The sequence below is a fragment of the Acipenser ruthenus genome, unplaced genomic scaffold, assembly GCF_902713425.1.
Source record: "Acipenser ruthenus unplaced genomic scaffold, fAciRut3.2 maternal haplotype, whole genome shotgun sequence".
Taxonomy (NCBI): domain Eukaryota; kingdom Metazoa; phylum Chordata; class Actinopteri; order Acipenseriformes; family Acipenseridae; genus Acipenser; species Acipenser ruthenus.
In genome coordinates this window covers 30,001-47,611 of record NW_026708338.1, presented here as the reverse complement: position 1 = coordinate 47,611, position 17,611 = coordinate 30,001, and the positions used below count along the sequence as shown (strand labels likewise).

Below are 17,611 nucleotides of genomic sequence, written 5' to 3'. Positions count from 1 at the left end.
CCAGCCCTGGCTATAGGACTACAGCTCCCAGCATGCCTCTGCACCCGCGGGCCATGGCGAGGCATGCTGGGAGCTGTAGTTCTTTATGCTGCGGTCTCCTATCACAAGCGATACAGACCTCTATTACGACACATCATGTAAAGAAAGCATCGCGATTCATCGAGACACAGTGAATCGCTCCAGCCCTGGCTATAGGACTACAGCTCCCAGCATGCCTCTGCACCCGCGGGCCGTGGCGAGGCATGCTGGGAGCTGTAGTTCTTTATGCTGCGGTCTCCTATCACAAGCGATACAGACCTCTATTACGACACATCATGTAAAGAAAGCATCGCGATTCATCGAGACACAGTGAATCGCTCCAGCCCTGGCTATAGGACTACAGCTCCCAGCATGCCTCTGCACCCGCTGGCCATGGCGAGGCATGCTGGGAGCTGTAGTTTTTTTTAACTCAGCGCTGTAATTCCGAGCTGTTCGCTTTGTAAACCTTGCTTGCTGTTGTTTCTGTACCAGGGGCTACAGTCGGCGGTGCTATCGGTTCAAACCTGAGGAGAGGGATACCGGCGCAAGAGGTTTGGGATAACATGACCCAGGCTGAGAAAGACAAGCTGCGTGAAGCAATCTACAGAGTCCTGGAAGAAATTGGTTATTTGTTTTCGGACGTCCCTGATGAGCTCATCAAATGGGTCTTCGGGGATGAAAAACGTCTGAACGCAGTCAAAGAAACAATCACAAAATGTCTTTCTCCGTAGGTGTTAATCCGAGAGGCTTGGGCTGAAAGAGGACCCTGGGTCACTCTCAGCTCAGCTCTCTGTCTTTGTTTGTCACTTCTGTACTGTAGAATTCCTTTGGGATTTTAAATCCTACAGTTTAAGACTTGACTCTTTTAATAAAAAATAAAAAAATAAGAAATAATTTAACCTGTCTTTATTTTATATATATATATATATATATATATATATATTATATATATACACACACACTGAATTAAGATATATAAACAAAGGCTTGTTAATAAACGTTGACTGTTAAATAATCCATGTGTCTGTCTGTCTGCAGCTTTAATGAAACTAAACTCTTTTCAGAATGTAGTAAACTAACACAGACCCCAAGAAGAAGGGATTATATTGTAGCGTCAAAACTGAACAGGATTGTGGGGCTCTGTCTGTCTGTCTGTCTGTCTGTCTGTCTGTCTGTCTGCAGCTTTAATGAAACTAAACTCTTTTCAGAATGTAGTAAACTAACACAGACCCCAAGAAGAAGGGATTATATTGTAGCGTCAAAACTGAACAGGATTGTGGGGCTCTGTCTGTCTGTCTGTCTGTCTGTCTGTCTGTCTGTCTGTCTGTCTGTCTGCAGCTTTAATGAAACTAAACTCTTTTCAGAATGTAGTAAACTAACACAGACCCCAAGAAGAAGGGATTATATTGTAGCGTCAAAACTGAACAGGATTGTGGGGCTCTGTCTGTCTGTGCCACTTATCCTCCAGCGGAAGGTGAAAGGCAGGTATCTTTTAATAAAATACAATCAAATGACAAACAAAATTAATCACACAAAAAAACCATTCAATAAAAACAGTTACTAACTTTTATTTTCGGATTTTAAGTTTTTTGAAGTGTATTCGTAGCAACATCCCCACCTGCTGCTCACAAGAAGCAACTGCAGTAGCTAGAAATCTTAAGACACTACTAAGTATTCAATCTCCACAGTTTCTTATGCATGGGACGTCTCGCACTGTCTTCAGTGTGAATTCAATGACTAATGACTAGAAAGTCTTTCTTGGTGTCAATTAAAAAAAAAATCACAGAAATTACATTTCTTATTTCTGAGTCTCTGAGTCTGTGTTGTTTTGACTGTGAGTTCAGGAGCTGCTCTTCAGTTCTGGCTGCGCTGCCCTAGTTATTGTATTGTGAATCGGGACAGCCCTGGCTATAAGACTACAGCTCCCAGCATGCCTCTGCACCCGCGGCCGTGGCGAGGGATGCTGGGAGCTGTAGTCCTTTATGCTGCGGTCTCCTATCACAAGCGATACAGACCTCTATTACGACACATCATGTAAAGAAAGCATCGCGATTCATCGAGACACAGTGAATCGCTCCAGCCCTGGCTATAGGACTACAGCTCCCAGCATGCCTCTGCACCCGCGGCCATGGTGAGGCATGCTGGGAGCTGTAGTTCTTTATGCTGCGGTCTCGTATCACAAGCGATACAGACCTCTATTACGACACATCATGTAAAGAAAGCATCGCGATTCATCGAGACACAGTGAATCGCTCCAGCCCTGACTATAGGACTACAGCTCCCAGCATGCCTCTGCACCCGCGGCCATGGCGAGGCATGCTGGGAGCTGTAGTTCTTTAACAATACAAAGCATTTCAACACATTAATTCAGCTGCCTGCCACAGTGTAACACAGCCAGTATCTTTATAGAAGAGACAGCGCCCCCTAGTGACCTGACATGGGATCAAGTTTGGTGTGACAATAGTGTCTAGTGTTATATTGAAATGTTTGGGATTGTCTGTGTGTCTGTCTCTTAGTGTCTGTCTGTCTGTCTCTTACTGTCTCAGTGTCTGTGTGTCTGTCTCTTCGTGCCTCAGTGTCTATCTCTCTCTCTGTCTGTCTCTTAGTGTCTATCTATCTCAGTGTCTGTCTGTCTTAGTGTCTGTATGTCTGTCTATCTCTCTCAGTGTCTCTTAGTGTTTGTTTCTCTCTCCCCCTCTCTATATTAAACACAGCATTCCTCTCCTCTCTCCTCTCCTCTCCTCTCTCTCTCTCTCTCCTCCCCTTAGTATTTGTGTTTCTGTGTGTCTGTGTCTATATCACTCCCCCGCCCCCTCCCCTCAGTATTTGGGTTTCTGGGAGTCCCCCGTGTTCAGTCGGGGTCGGGGTAAGTCTCCAAACATCTCCGTCCCGTCGGTGACTCTGACAGTGAGAGCGCGGATACTGGCAGCGATGTGATCCAGATCGAAACAGCCAGCCTGGAGAGGAGAGAAACACAACACAATACAGGAGATCAGCAGCCGTGACAACTGCACTACAGCTCCCAGCATGCCTCTGCACCCGCGGCCATGGCGAGGCATGCTGGGAGCTGTAGTTCTTTATGCTGCGGTCTCCTATCACAAGCGATACAGACCTCTATTACGACACATCATGTAAAGAAAGCATCGCGATTCATCGAGACACAGTGAATCCAGCCCTGGCTATAGGACTACAGCTCCCAGCATGCCTCTGCACCCGCGGCCATGGCGAGGCATGCTGGGAGCTGTAGTTCTTTATGCTGCGGTCTCCTATCACAAGCGATACAGACCTCTATTACGACACATCATGTAAAGAAAGCATCGCGATTCATCGAGACACAGTGAATCGCTCCAGCCCTGGCTATAGGACTACAGCTCCCAGCATGCCTCTGCCCCTGCGGGATGCTGGGAGCTGTAGTTCTTTCTGAAGTGATACTCACCCGCTGTTCCCCGCTGTGACTCTCCGCGTGGCTCGGAGCGTGCCCCCCCGTGAACTCTCTGTACCCCCAAATCGGCACGGAAACGGGGAGCGAGCGAGCGAGGTGCTGCTGGGAGAGCGAGCGAGAGGGGGGGGGCGGCCGGGAGAAGACTGAGCGAGAGGAGAGGGGGGGATCCTCACTGAGAGAGGAGTCTGAGAGAGAGAGAGAGAGAGAGTCACTGATAATGAGAGAGAGTCACTGATAATGAGAGAGAGGAGAGAGAGAGAGTCACTGATAATGAGAGAGAGGAGAGAGAGAGTCACTGATGAGAGAGAGAGAGTCACTGATAATGAGAGAGAGAGAGAGAGAGAGAGTCACTGATAATGAGAGAGAGAGAGAGTCACTGATAATGAGAGAGAGGAGAGAGAGAGAGTCACTGATAATGAGAGAGAGAGAGTCACTGATAATGAGAGAGAGGAGAGAGAGAGAGTCACTGATAATGAGAGAGAGAGAGTCACTGATAATGAGAGAGAGTCACTGATAATGAGAGAGAGAGAGAGAGAGAGAGAGTCACTGATAATGAGAGAGAGAGAGAGAGTCACTGATAATGAGAGAGAGAGAGAGTCACTGATAATGAGAGAGAGAGAGAGAGAGTCACTGATAATGAGAGAGAGGAGAGAGAGAGTCACTGATAATGAGAGAGAGGAGAGAGAGAGTCACTGATGAGAGAGAGAGAGTCACTGATAATGAGAGAGAGAGAGAGAGAGAGAGTCACTGATAATGAGAGAGAGAGAGAGTCACTGATAATGAGAGAGAGGAGAGAGAGAGAGTCACTGATAATGAGAGAGAGAGAGTCACTGATAATGAGAGAGAGTCACTGATAATGAGAGAGAGAGAGAGAGAGAGAGAGAGAGTCACTGATAATGAGAGAGGAGAGAGAGAGAGTCACTGATAATGAGAGAGAGTCACTGATAATGAGAGAGAGTCACTGATAATGAGAGAGGAGAGAGAGAGTCACTGATAATGAGAGAGAGTCACTGATAATGAGAGAGAGGAGAGAGAGAGTCACTGATAATGAGAGAGAGAGAGTCACTGATAATGAGAGAGGAGAGAGAGAGAGTCACTGATAATGAGAGAGAGTCACTGATAATGAGAGGAGGGAGGAGAGAGAGGAGAGAGAGGAGAGAGGAGGAGAGAGAGGAGAGAGAGAGAGGAGAGAGGAGAGAGGGGAGAGAGGAGAGGAAAGGAGTGAGACACACACACACACACACCATCAGTACTTGCTTCCTCTTCTGCGTCCGACTCAAAGTAAGGTTCACAGTCCTGAGATGTAGAATCTTCATCCATCACAAACATCGCTGAGAGACACAACCAGCAGAGCATTAAAATCACCTTAAAATCCATCCTCTCGCCTCTTATTAGCTTTATTAACAGGATCACTGACCCCTCCCTTCAAAGGAGAGCTGACCATCTTTAAAATCAATTCTCTCACCTCTTATTAGCTTTATTAACAGGATCTCTGGCCCCTCCCTTTAAAGGAGCGCTGACCATCTTTAAAATCCATTCTCTCCCCTCTTATTAGCTTTATTAACAGGATCACTGACCCCTCCCTTTAAAGGAGCGCTGACCATCTTTAAAATCCATTCTCTCACCTCTTATTAGCTTTATTAACAGGATCACTGACCCCTCCCTTTAAAGGAGCGCTGACCATCTTTAAAATCCATCCTCTCACCTCTTATTAGCTTTATTAACAGGATCACTGGCCCCTCCCTTTAAAGGAGCGCTGACCATCTTTAAAATCCATTCTCTCACCTCTTATTAGCTTTATTAACAGGATCACTGGCCTTGCTACTACAAGCAAGACTAACAAAACTACAGCTCCCAGCATGCCTCAACAGTGGCATTAACAGGGAGGGATGCTGGGAGCTGTAGTTATTTATACACAGACACACAGTTAATTTTACCTGTTGCTTCATTCAGGTTTCTATTGCGTCTCTCTATCTCTTCATCATCCTCCTCTTCCTCCTCCTCCTCCTCATCTTCTAGCTCCTCCCCCCGGTCGCTGGCCCCGCCCCTCGGCCCCGCCACCTCGCCCTCTCCCATCTGCAGCAGGAGATTGTGTTTGTTTCCCTGCTCTGTCAGGACGGCGCCCTCTAGCGACCCGGAGGCCTCATGGCCGATTCCGTTAGCCCCGCCCCCGCCTCCCAAGACCACGCCCCCGCTGTAGATTGACGGGTAGCTCTGCGAGTAGAGGTTCTGGCCGCTGGGGCTGGCTCCTCCCACTTCGGCTGAACTGAACTAGAGGGAAAATAAAAAGTTAAAATTCACACACAAAACGATAGATCTAGGACTACAGCTCCCAGCATGCCTCTGCACCCGCGGCCATGGCGAGGGATGCTGGGAGCTGTAGTTCTTTATGCTGCGGTCTCCTATCACAAGCGATGCAGACCTCTATTACGACACATCATGTAAAGAAAGCATCGCGATTCATCGAGACACAGTGAATCGCTCCAGCCCTGGCTATAGGACTACAGCTCCCAGCATGCCTCTGCACCCGCGGGCCATGGCGAGGCATGCTGGGAGCTGTAGTTCTTTATGCTGCGGTCTCCTATCACAAGCGATACAGACCTCTATTACGACACATCATGTAAAGAAAGCATCGCGATTCATCGAGACACAGTGAATTGCTCCAGCCCTGGCTATAGGACTACAGCTCCCAGCATGCCTCTGCACCCGCGGGCCATGGCGATACAGATCCAAGTATAATAGAGAGTAATGGAATCAGGGCTTCCGGGGGTCAGTGTGTCTAATTATTTTAATTTACAATTTTGTCCCCCACAATTTGTGATTCTCTTACAAACCCTCTATATTTTAAACTGCAATACTATTTAGTTTTGTTTTTTTAATTCCCCTTGAACAAACTGACACTGCAGGTCTCCAATAGAAACGCAGGAACTGGCTGTCGCTCACAGCTGGGGGGGCGGGGCTGGGGGCGGGATTAAAGCAAGCCGAGCCAATCAAAGACAGATAGGGATCAAGCAGGCAAAACGCGGTCCAGCCAGCCGGGCAAAGACTTAAATGCGAGCGAGAATCGGAGGAACCATTATTATTATTATTATTATTATTATTATTATTACTATTATTATTAATTTCTTAGCAGACGCCCTTATCCAGGGCGACTTACAACTGTTACAAGATATCACATTATTTTTACATACAATTTCAATTTTCACTGGCTTAAATGCAATACAAACCCCGCTCGCAATGGAGATTCTGTCCGGGGTCCTGCTCCGTCCAGACCCGACCCGAGCCGAGGTCAGGCAGAGGGTTCCGTGGAGCACGGCGATGTCGTCCAGGTAACGCCGGGCGGACTCCGCCAGAGCCCCAGCCCCCCACACGGTGTAGCTCCGCTCCTCCCCCAGGCTGGGCTCCGCCCCCCCGCGCCGCGATCCGTACTTCCTCTGGGCCGACAGCACGGCCACTTCCCCCCCGCTCTGCCTGCTGTAAGCGTCAGCCGCCTGGAGAAGCGCCTCCCAGCTTCCTCTGTGGTTGTCAGGAACGTCGCTGGACGCCGCTGATATCATCAAAGCCATCGCAGACTTTTCTGTTGCTGTCCGAAATTCAAAGCGTTTGTAATTCCGTCTTCCGTGAGTCTTTATTCATCTGCCCCCAACCCCCCCCCCACACTCTCACCCTTCACCCCCCCTCGGCTGCTTCGTTTCCGACCCCAAAATAAAACAAGACCTAAAAGGTAACGGAAGACAGGAGGGAAAGAGAAAATTAATAAAACACATTGAAAAAAAAAAATCGCATTCTTCCGAGAGGGTGGGACTCCTATTGCACAGCAGTGTGATCCAGTCCTGGTTTTATTATAATAGATTATACAGCAACACCAAACACGATTCAGACAGTCCCCCTGAGTTTCAATAGCCATAGTTTTATATATTATACAGCAACACCAAACACGATTCAGACAGTCCCCCTGAGTTTCAATAGCCATAGTTTTATATATTATACAGAATCATAAAAAACTACAACTCCCAGCATGCCACTACACTAGCAGTAACAGTGAGGGATGCTGGGAGCTGTAGTTCAGATACTGAGTTTCAATAGCCATAGTTTTATATATTATACAGCAACACCAAACACGATTCAGACAGCCCCCCCTGAGTTTCAATAGCCATAGTTTTATATATTATACAGCAACACCAAACACGATTCAGACAGTCCCCCTGAGTTTCAATAGCCATAGTTTTATATATTATACAGCAACACCAAACACGATTCAGACAGCCCCCCTGAGTTTCAATAGCCATAGTTTTATATATTATACAGCAACACCAAACACGATTCAGACAGCCCCCCTGAGTTTCAATAGCCATAGTTTTATATATTATACAGCAACACCAAACACGATTCAGACAGCCCCCCTGAGTTTCAATAGCCATAGTTTTATATATTATACAGCAACACCAAACACGATTCAGACAGGCCCCCTGAGTTTCAATAGCCATAGTTTTATATATTATACAGCAACACCAAACACGATTCAGACAGCCCCCCTGAGTTTCAATAGCCATAGTTTCATATATTATACAGCAACACCAAACACGATTCAGACAGCCCCCCTGAGTTTCAATAGCCATAGTTTTATATATTATACAGCAACACCAAACACGATTCAGACAGCCCCCCTGAGTTTCAATAGCCATAGTTTTATATATTATACAGCAACACCAAACACGATTCAGACAGCCCCCCTGAGTTTCAATAGCCATAGTTTTATATATTATACAGCAACACCAAACCCGATTCAGACAGCCCCCCTGAGTTTCAATAGCCATAGTTTTATATATTATACAGCAACACCAAACACGATTCAGACAGCCCCCCTGAGTTTCAATAGCCATAGTTTTATATATTATACATAAAAATCAATTTATTCTCCACTCTAATTTACACGGCCTCGTTTTCTATTTATAGAAACGTTGTACTTTTTAAAAAAACTTTTTAAAGTTCTACGCGATTGTTACGTCTTATTACGTCATCGCCGAGTACGTGCAGCGTCGGCTTTTTTGTTTTTTCTTTCAATCTAAAAGTGTATATATATATATATATAACGTTTTAAAACATCAATCGATTACAAAATGCGCATCCGATGCATAGTCTTACTTGAAATGTATTTTTGTTTACGATTGTAAGTCGCCCTGGATAAGGGCGTCTGCTAAGAAATAAATAATAATAATAATAATAATAATAATAATAATAATAATAATAATAATAATAGTCACCTGGATATTAAAAAAACACGCTGCTGGTTAAATTATTACACAAATTATATATATATATATATATATATATATATATATATAAATAAATCACCTACTAACCCTTATTTCTTACATGTAAAAAACGGCTTTTCTGTCTTCAAATCGTCTAATTCGCTTAAATAAATCCATATAACCCTAATAATAATTATATTTTAACTTATTTACCACCAGCCTCGCCGCTCCACGCCTCAATAATGGGATTATAAACCAAGGCGAGGTAAACAACTTCATTTCTCGCTGGTATGCACGATTAAAAAAGCAGATTTCTCGATATCTCGTCCCAAATGCATCCTGCACGGTCATTCCCTAGGTGGTAAATATTATAAATGATTTTATTTTTGCTGGTTTTATTTACCTTTTTATCGCTGTGTCTTATTTTGCGTTGGATTTCGCCGTCTTCAAACACAGCAAGAAGCGAGCTGAGTACGTAGGCACGTAAGCGTGTAGGCACGTAGGCGTGTAGGCACGTAAGCACGTCGGCGTGTAGGCGTGTAGGCACGTAGGCGTGTAGGCGTGACGCTCGGCAGCGGAGAGGGCGTGTCCGTGACGCAACGGTGTCCGGCGCTGGCTAGATCCGTGAAAAATCGACATTGCTGATTATAATCTTTCTTTTTAATTTTAAATTCTAGGACAGCTGCCCCCCCCCCACCACCCCAAAACTTGGGGTCCCGGGGTACCCCCTTGTTTGTGCCTCCTGGTTTCCATGCCAACTCTGAGAATGACTTCAAATTCACGTTCAAAATTCAAACAAGCTTTATTAAAAGCAGGGAGCGTTGCCAAAGCATTTCAAAAACACGTGGTTTGCATAAAATAAAATATTATGCTAATAACACATAATATCAATCCGTACCCCCCCCCACGCTTGTAAGCAATATAAAACGCCCCCCCTTCGTCTGTTTAAACATTTTTCTGCGTGCCCCCCCAGGCTGTGACACGTACTGAGCTGCCCGCTGTGCTGTCAGACCCCCTCTCTCAGCAGGACCCGCAGTTTCTCAGGGTCAAGCAGCTGTGGAAAGCGGGTCATGACTCGACAATTTGGGGAGGCATGCGTGTCCCTTATTCGGCAGTATTTTGGAGCAGGGCAGCTGGAAGCGAAGCTCTTGTTTCGACTTCTCCCTACCGCGCATGCGCAGCCTGTTTGGTTTGGCTAGCTAGCTCTTTTTATTTATGGAGTCTGTATTGCTCAAGACCCCATAGCATCCCACTGTGTTCATTCGTTTTTGTTCAAAACGTGCTCAGTGTGTGTCATTTCTATCTGTGATATCAGCGTGTTTCAGTGTTACAGCAGTGTGGAGTAGTGGTCAGGGCTCTGGACTCTTGACCGGAGGGTCGTGGGTTCAATCCCAGGTGGGGGGACACTGCTGCTGTACCCTTGAGCAAGGTACTTTACCTAGATTGCTCCAGTAAAAACCCAACTGTATAAATGGGGAATTGTATGTAAAAATAATGTGATATCTTGTAACAATTGTAAGTCGCCCTGGATAAGGGCGTCTGCTAAGAAATAAATAATAATATTGCTGTCTTTTTGTCACAGGCACTATCACCCAGCTGGTGTTTCCTAGCTAACCCTCTCTAGACCTTTAATTGAACTGATAATTAATTTTACTTTTCTTTTAAAATAGGAGGCTGTGTGGTCCAGTGGTTACAGAAAAGGGCTTGTAACCAGGAGGTCCCTGGTTCAAATCCCACCTCAGCCACTGACTCACTGTGTGACCCTGAGCAAATCACTTCACCTCCTTGTGCTCCGTCCTTCGGGTGAGATGTAATTGTAAGTGACTCTGCAGCTGATGCATAGTTCACACACCCTAGTCTCTGTAAGTCCCTTGGATAAAGGCGTCTGATAATTAAGAAATTGTTTTAAGCTCTTAAACAGTTGCAGCGTTCATACTTATAAAAAAAAAAAAGCTTACGACTAACTCGAAATCCGCAGCTGTTTAAGACCATTTTTAAAAAAAGGTTTAATTAAACAAATAATGTTTTTGTTTTGTCTGTATATGAAAATAATTGTATGTTTATAATGTTCCGCAGCGGTGGAATGACCTTCCTACAGATGTCAGGACTGCCCAGTCCCTGACCACATTCCGGCGCCTCCTTAAGACTCACCTCTTCAAACAGCACCTGTAGAACTCCTCTGTTTGTATCCTGGGACACTATCACCCTTCATATAAATGTGCTTTATTTTGCTCTTATCTGCCCCCTATTTTACTGCATTTAATCCTGTACTTCAGAATACTGTAATCTGCCAAGTGTTTAACCTGTAGTACTTTGTATTTAATCATATCCTGATGTAACTATCACTATTTAATCAGATCCTGATGTCACTATCACTATTATCTGCTGTATTATTGAATTGTGGTTTGTCACACTTGAACAAAAGTTATTGTATTTCTTGCTCTTATTGTATTACTTGTATTGTAACACTTGAAATGTATTTGCTTGCGATTGTAAGTCGCCCTGGATAAGGGCGTCTGCTAAGAAATAAATAATAATAATAATAATAATAATAATAATAATAATAATATTTAGGCTTTCCTATCGAAGGGGCGTGGCCGTTCAGTAAAGGGGGCGTGGTGATGGGCGGGGCGATGGGCGTTTTTTAAGAACGGAGGTGACGTATTTGTTATGGGAATTATTCGCAACACGATAATGGAGTCTTCTGGAAGTCCTAATAGTCACAAGGTATGATATTTAAAAGAAAAAAAACAGAAAGAAAGAAGGAGAAAATGAAAGAAAGAAAGAAACAACACGCACACGAATAATCGGGAAAGTCTAACACCACTTTATGTATTTTTTTTGGGTAAAATCTGCAAGTTTAGTACGCATCTGTCTAGCCTTGATTTTTAAGATTAAAAATCGTACCATATTTTTTAATCGACGTTTTAAATCTCGTAGAATTTTGTTACCAACATTATAATATTCATCACCGTCATTTTATTTGTAATCCAATATATTATTCAGACAAAACTCAGGGGGACTGTCTGAATCGTGTTTGGTGTTGCTGTATAATATATAAAACTATGGCTATTGAAACTCAGGGGGACTGTCTGAATCGTGTTTGGTGTTGCTGTATAATATATAAAACTATGGCTATTGAAACTCAGGGGGGCTGTCTGAATCGTGTTTGGTGTTGCTGTATAATATATAAAACTATGGCTATTGAAACTCAGGGGGACTGTCTGAATCGTGTTTGGTGTTGCTGTATAATATATAAAACTATGGCTATTGAAACTCAGGGGGGCTGTCTGAATCGTGTTTGGTGTTGCTGTATAATATATAAAACTGTGGCTATTGAAACTCAGGGGGGCTGTCTGAATCATGTTTGGTGTTGCTGTATAATATATAAAACTATGGCTATTGAAACTCAGGGGGGCTGTCTGAATCGTGTTTGGTGTTGCTGTATAATATATAAGACTATGGCTATTGAACCTCAGGGGTGTGTGTGATTCCTGTTGTCTCCTGTAGGTGGTGTTTGAGAAGGAGGGGGTTTATCTCCATACCAGCAGTAAGAAAAATGCAGATCAGAGCTCTCTGATCCCCGGGATAGTCTATCTAGTGGACCGGGTGAGTATTACATTCAATCTGGGGCTGTGTGGAACCCCAATCCTCTAACTCCTAACCCCTGAGCCCTAACCCCTAAGCCCAGAGCCCTCAATTTGTTTTATATCTGGAGGACCGCTCGTCTGATTGTGATGAAACTCTCTCAGGACCTTCTTTAGATCACAAGCTATTGAGAGGATCAGAATCTGGGAGGGTGTGTCTGTCTGTCTGTCTGTCTGTCTGTCTCTCATGGAGTGATAAACGAATGTCTTTATTCCCAGGGTACCGAAACAACACTGGAGTGGCGCCCTCTAGAGGAGGTGAAAGGAAATGCAGCTCAGTTTCTCTTCACTAAGAAGGTATTGCTTTAAAAATGCTACTGTTTGTGATAGGAGACCGCAGCATAAAGAACTACAGCTCCCAGCATACCTCGCCATGGCCGCGGGTGCAGAGGCATGCTGGGAGCTGTAGTCCTATAGCCAGGGCTGGAGCGATTCACTGTGTCTCGATGAATCGCGATGCTTTCTTTACATGATGTGTCGTAATAGAGGTCTGTATCGCTTGTGATAGGAGACCGCAGCATAAAGAACTACAGCTCCCAGCATGCCTCGCCATGGCCCGCGGGTGCAGAGTCATGCTGGGAGCTGTAGTCCTATAGCCAGGGCTGGAGCGATTCACTGTGTCTCGATGAATCGCGATGCTTTCTTTACATGATGTGTCGTAATAGAGGTCTGTATCGCTTGTGATAGGAGACCGCAGCATAAAGAACTACAGCTCCCAGCATGCCTCGCCATGGCCCGCGGGTGCAGCGGCATGCTGGGAGCTGTAGTCCTGTAGCCAGGGCTGGAGCGATTCACTGTGTCTCGATGAATCGCGATGCTTTCTTTACATGATGTGTCGTAATAGAGGTCTGTATCGCTTGTGATACGAGACCGCAGCATAAAGAACTACAGCTCCCAGCATGCCTCGCCATGGCCGCGGGTGCAGAGGCATGCTGGGAGCTGTAGTCCCAGCATCCCGCACTATAATAATCTCAATGTTTTCAGGACACCTCTAACAGTGAAGAAGTTATGACCTTTGACCCCGGCTACGAACCTGATTGGGCCGTGATCAGCACCATCAAGACACGCCCCCATGGTGATGCAACAGGTGTGTGGCTCCCAACTGTCTCTCATTAGCAGTGACGCTGTGTGTGTCTCTATGCCTCTCTCTCATTAGCAGTGACGCTGTGTGTGTCTCTATGCCTCTCTCTCATTAGCAGTGACGCTGTGTGTGTCTCTATGCCTCTCTCTCATTAGCAGTGACGCTGTGTGTGTCTCTATGCCTCTCTCTCATTAGCAGCGACGCTGTGTGTGTCTCTATGCCTCTCTCTCATTAGCAGTGACGCTGTGTGTGTCTCTATGCCTCTCTCTCATTAGCAGTGACGCTGTGTGTGTCTCTATGCCTCTCTCTCATTAGCAGTGACGCTGTGTGTGTCTCTATGCCTCTCTCTCATTAGCAGTGACGCTGTGTGTGTCTCTATGCCTCTCTCTCATTAGCAGTGACGCTGTGTGTGTCTCTATGCCTCTCTCTCATTAGCAGTGACGCTGTGTGTGTCTCTATGCCTCTCTCTCATTAGCAGTGACGCTGTGTGTGTCTCTATGCCTCTCTCTCATTAGCAGTGACGCTGTGTGTGTCTCTATGCCTCTCTCTCATTAGCAGTGTATTATATATTCTCTCTCTCTCTCTCTCTCTCTCTCTCTCAGGTTCACGACCGGCTGCAGTTGGAGGTCTGTCACCAGGGGGCAGCGCCGGTAGCTTACACTCCTTTTCCGTCCCTCTCTCCGAGCTCCACTCCCTGCGTCGGTCCCGCTTTTCCCTGGGGCGCTCTTTCATGGTCCTCACTTCCCGTGGAGGGGGGACGTTTCCAGCGCTGCACTTCCACAGGGGGGGCACCAGGGGGCTCCTGAGAGCCCTGCAGAGATATGTGATCCTGGCTCCGTGAGTGAAAGCACTGAGGGGGGAAACTGGCTCCATTGCGGCTCTAAGTGTTGGCCGGTTATGCATTGATGTCTATGGAGCTCTAGAGCCAAAATAGCCACCACTGGGCACCAGTTTCCTACCTTAATCTAATCTGGTCTGTCTGTATCTGCCCCTCTATCAGTGACTCTGTCTGTCTGTCTCTCAGCTCCCCAGTTGACAATAGGCTGTTCCTGGTGTACCCACACGACTCTAGCGCCCTCTCTCAGTCCTTCGATGAATTGCAGATGTTCGATGACGGAACCCACGACCTGGTGTCTGTGAGTATGAAGCTGGGACCAGCACCTCTTACTGGGAATTCAAACTGGGAGCAATCTCTAAAAAAAAATTAATAAATAAATTTAAAAAATCACTCCGTAATGTTAAAAAAATAAAATATTCTCAAACTGCGGTTACAATGTAATTATTATAATCTCAAATTTTCTCTCTCTCTCTCTCTCTCTCTCTCTCTCTCTCTCTCTCTAGCGTTTTATTCAAGACCCTTATGCTACCACTTTTGGAGGATTCTCCAAAGTGACCAATTTCTTCAGGGGTGCCCTGCGCCCCCCAGATTCTGCTTTGGGACGTCCCGCCGGGAGTCTGGGCTTAGCTGAGGATGAACCTGAATTTGAATTGATTTCATGTGTGAGTGACAGACTGTTGTGTGTGTGTATAAATACAGTATGATTAAAACTACAGCTCCCAGCATGCCGCTGCACTAGCACCAACAGTGAGGGATGATGGGAGCTGTAGTTTTTTAGGATGCAGGATCAACTGGGTATAATTTAGTGACCAGACAGATAAACTGATCTTTTAAAAACGCTGCAAGACATGTCCCATGATCCCTTGCAGGAGGCGGCGCTTGGCCCCAGGTTGCCAGTGCAGAGGGCGGAGCCTCTCGACAAGTGGGAGGAGCATCTGGACCCAGAGGGGCGTGTCCTGAATCCTGAGCGAGTCAAGGAGCAGATCTTCAGAGGGGTGTGTCTTATTTTTAATAAGCTTGAAACTAAAAGCATCGCGATTCATCGAGACACAGTGAATCGCTCCAACCCTGGCTATAGGACTACAGCTCCCAGCATGCCTCTGCACCCGCGGCCATGGCGAGGCATGCTGGGAGCTGTAGTTCTTTATGCTGCGGTCTCCTATCACAAGCGATACAGACCTCTATTACGACACATCATGTAAAGAAAGCATCGCGATTCATCGAGACACAGTGAATCGCTCCAACCCTGGCTATAGGACTACAGCTCCCAGCATGCCTCTGCACCCGCGGCCGTGGAGAGGGATGCTGGGAGCTGTAGTTCTTTAACTCTAGAGCTCTCCTGTGGTCTTGTTTGGCAATACAAATCATTTCAATATGTAAATTCTCTCTCCTCTCTCCTCCCCCTCTCCTCTCCTCTCTCCTCTCCTCTCCTCTCCTCTCCTCTCTCCTCTTCTCTCTCTCTCTCCTCTCTCCTCTCTCCTTTCTCCTCTCTCCTCTCTCTCCTCTCTCTCCTCTCTCTCTCCTCTCTCTCCTCTCCTCTCTCCTCTCTCTCCCCTCTCTCCCCTCTCTCCTCTCTCCTCTCTCCTCTCTCTCCTCTCTCCTCTCCTCTCCTCTCCCCCCTCTCTCCTCTCTCTCTCTCTCCCCTCTCTCCTCTCTCTCCTCTCCTCTCTCCTCTCTCTCTCTCTCTCTCCCCCCTCTCTCTCTCTCTCTCAGGGCGTCTCCCCCTCTCTCCGCCGCGAGGTCTGGAAGTTTCTCCTGGGTTTTTATCCCTGGGAAAGTACAATTCAGGAGAGGCAGGATATCCTTCGCAAGAAAACGTGAGTCAACAGGAACTATGCTGTTCTTTCAAATTCCACCCCATTGCAGCTGCCCTATACTTGTGCTGCCATTGCCCCTCAGTGTAACACACAGAACCATTATTGCCATTGTCTCTGCTTTTTCTTTATAGAGACGAATATTTTCGAATGAAAGTTCAGTGGAAGTCTGTCAGCGAGGAGCAAGAAATGAGGAATTCTCTATTGAGGGGATATCGAAGTCTGATAGGTAATATCAAACATATACTATAGAAAACTATGGCTTTTGAATCTGAACTACAGCTCCCAGCATCCTTCACTGTTACTGCTAGTGTAGTGGCATGCTGGGAGATGTAGTTTTTTATGAGGCTGTATAATATATAAAACTATGGCTATTGAAACTCAGGGGGGCTGTCTGAATCGTGTTTGGTGTTGCTGTATAATATATAAAACTATGGCTATTGAAACTCAGGGGGACTGTCTGAATCGTGTTTGGTGTTGCTGTATAATATATAAAACTATGGCTATTGAAACTCAGAGGGGCCTGTCTGAATCGTGTTTGGTGTTGCTGTATAATATATAAAACTATGGCTATTGAAACTCAGGGGGACTGTCTGAATCGTGTTTGGTGTTGCTGTATAATATATAAAACTATGGCTATTGAAACTCAGGGGGACTGTCTGAATCGTGTTTGGTGTTGCTGTATAATATATAAAACTATGGCTATTGAAACTCAGGGGGGCTGTCTGAATCGTGTTTGGTGTTGCTGTATAATATATAAAACTATGGCTATTGAAACTCAGGGGGACTGTCTGAATCGTGTTTGGCGTTGCTGTATAATATATAAAACTATGGCTATTGAAACTCAGGGGGGCTGTCTGAATCGTGTTTGGTGTTGCTGTATAATATATAAAACTATGGCTATTGAAACTCAGGGGGGCTGTCTGAATCGTGTTTGGTGTTGCTGTATAATATATAAAACTATGGCTATTGAAACTCAGGGGGGCTGTCTGAATCGTGTTTGGTGTTGCTGTATAATATATAAAACTATGGCTATTGAAACTCAGGGGGACTGTCTGAATCGTGTTTGGTGTTGCTGTATAATATATAAAACTATGGCTATTGAAACTCAGGGGGACTGTCTGAATCGTGTTTGGTGTTGCTGTATAATATATAAAACTATGGCTATTGAAACTCAGGGGGGCTGTCTGAATCGTGTTTGGTGTTGCTGTATAATATATAAAACTATGGCTATTGAAACTCAGGGGGACTGTCTGAATCGTGTTTGCTGTATCTTGTGTAACAGGATGTTGAAGCTCAGGGGGTGTGGCTCTCTCTCCTCTCTCTCTTACAGATCGGGATGTCAGCAGGACGGATCGCTGTCACCGTTTCTTCTCCGGGAACGACAATCTTGGCCTGACGCTCCTCAACGACGTTTTGATGACGTACTGCATGTACAACTTTGACCTGGGTGAGAAACCTGAGACCGCAGCACAAAGAACTACAGCTCCCAGCATGCCTCGCCATGGCCGCGGGT

General features: G+C 45.8%; 2 protein-coding genes across 5 annotated transcripts in view; one reads left to right on the top strand and one right to left on the bottom strand.

Annotated features, from left to right (window-relative positions):
* Nucleotides 1–1,561: 1,561 nt before the first annotated feature.
* On the bottom strand, nt 1,562–9,186 carry LOC131731651 (uncharacterized). Of its 2 annotated transcripts, none has more exons than XM_059020902.1 (6): nt 9,119–9,186; nt 6,688–7,177; nt 5,398–5,731; nt 4,705–4,791; nt 3,455–3,645; nt 1,562–2,975 (listed from the first exon to the last, which is right to left on the bottom strand). In XM_059020902.1, the coding sequence occupies exons 2-6, from the start codon at nt 7,024–7,026 to the stop codon at nt 2,838–2,840; spliced, it is 1,089 nt and encodes a 362-aa protein (XP_058876885.1). In that variant the 5' UTR covers nt 7,027–7,177; nt 9,119–9,186; the 3' UTR covers nt 1,562–2,837. The 2 variants fall into 2 exon arrangements, with proteins under 2 accessions (XP_058876885.1, XP_058876884.1); XM_059020901.1 differs by lacking the exon at nt 9,119–9,186 and adding an exon at nt 8,929–9,092.
* Nucleotides 9,187–11,380: 2,194 nt separating this feature from the next.
* LOC117421659 (TBC1 domain family member 17) overlaps nt 11,381–17,611 on the top strand; it is a 12,073-nt gene continuing 5,842 nt past the window's right edge. For 2 of the 3 annotated variants that reach the window (XM_059020900.1, XM_059020898.1), the window contains exons 1-11: nt 11,381–11,442; nt 12,226–12,324; nt 12,582–12,659; nt 13,347–13,449; nt 14,046–14,280; nt 14,468–14,579; nt 14,785–14,943; nt 15,151–15,276; nt 15,995–16,098; nt 16,230–16,324; nt 17,429–17,545. In XM_059020900.1, the coding sequence (XP_058876883.1) occupies nt 11,386–11,442; nt 12,226–12,324; nt 12,582–12,659; nt 13,347–13,449; nt 14,046–14,280; nt 14,468–14,579; nt 14,785–14,943; nt 15,151–15,276; nt 15,995–16,098; nt 16,230–16,324; nt 17,429–17,545 (1,285 nt within the window). In that variant the 5' untranslated portion in view covers nt 11,381–11,385. Of the gene's footprint in view, nt 11,443–11,530; nt 11,561–12,225; nt 12,325–12,581; nt 12,660–13,346; nt 13,450–14,045; nt 14,281–14,467; nt 14,580–14,784; nt 14,944–15,150; nt 15,277–15,994; nt 16,099–16,229; nt 16,325–17,428; nt 17,546–17,611 lie in introns of those variants that run through there. The other variant, XM_059020899.1, reaches the window with a different exon arrangement.

Bases quoted from the DNA above. Each gene is read 5' to 3' on its own strand.
- LOC131731651 (XM_059020902.1), bottom strand. From the start codon at position 7,026: ATGGCTTTGATGATATCAGCGGCGTCCAGCGACGTTCCTGACAACCAC. The intron at 4,792-5,397 runs GTAAAATTAACT...TGTGTCTCTCAG, and splicing joins AAACCTGAATGAAGCAACAG to CGATGTTTGTGATGGATGAA. The intron at 3,646-4,704 runs GTGTGTGTGTGT...TCTCTCTCTCAG, and splicing joins AGAGGAAGCAAGTACTGATG to ACTCCTCTCTCAGTGAGGAT.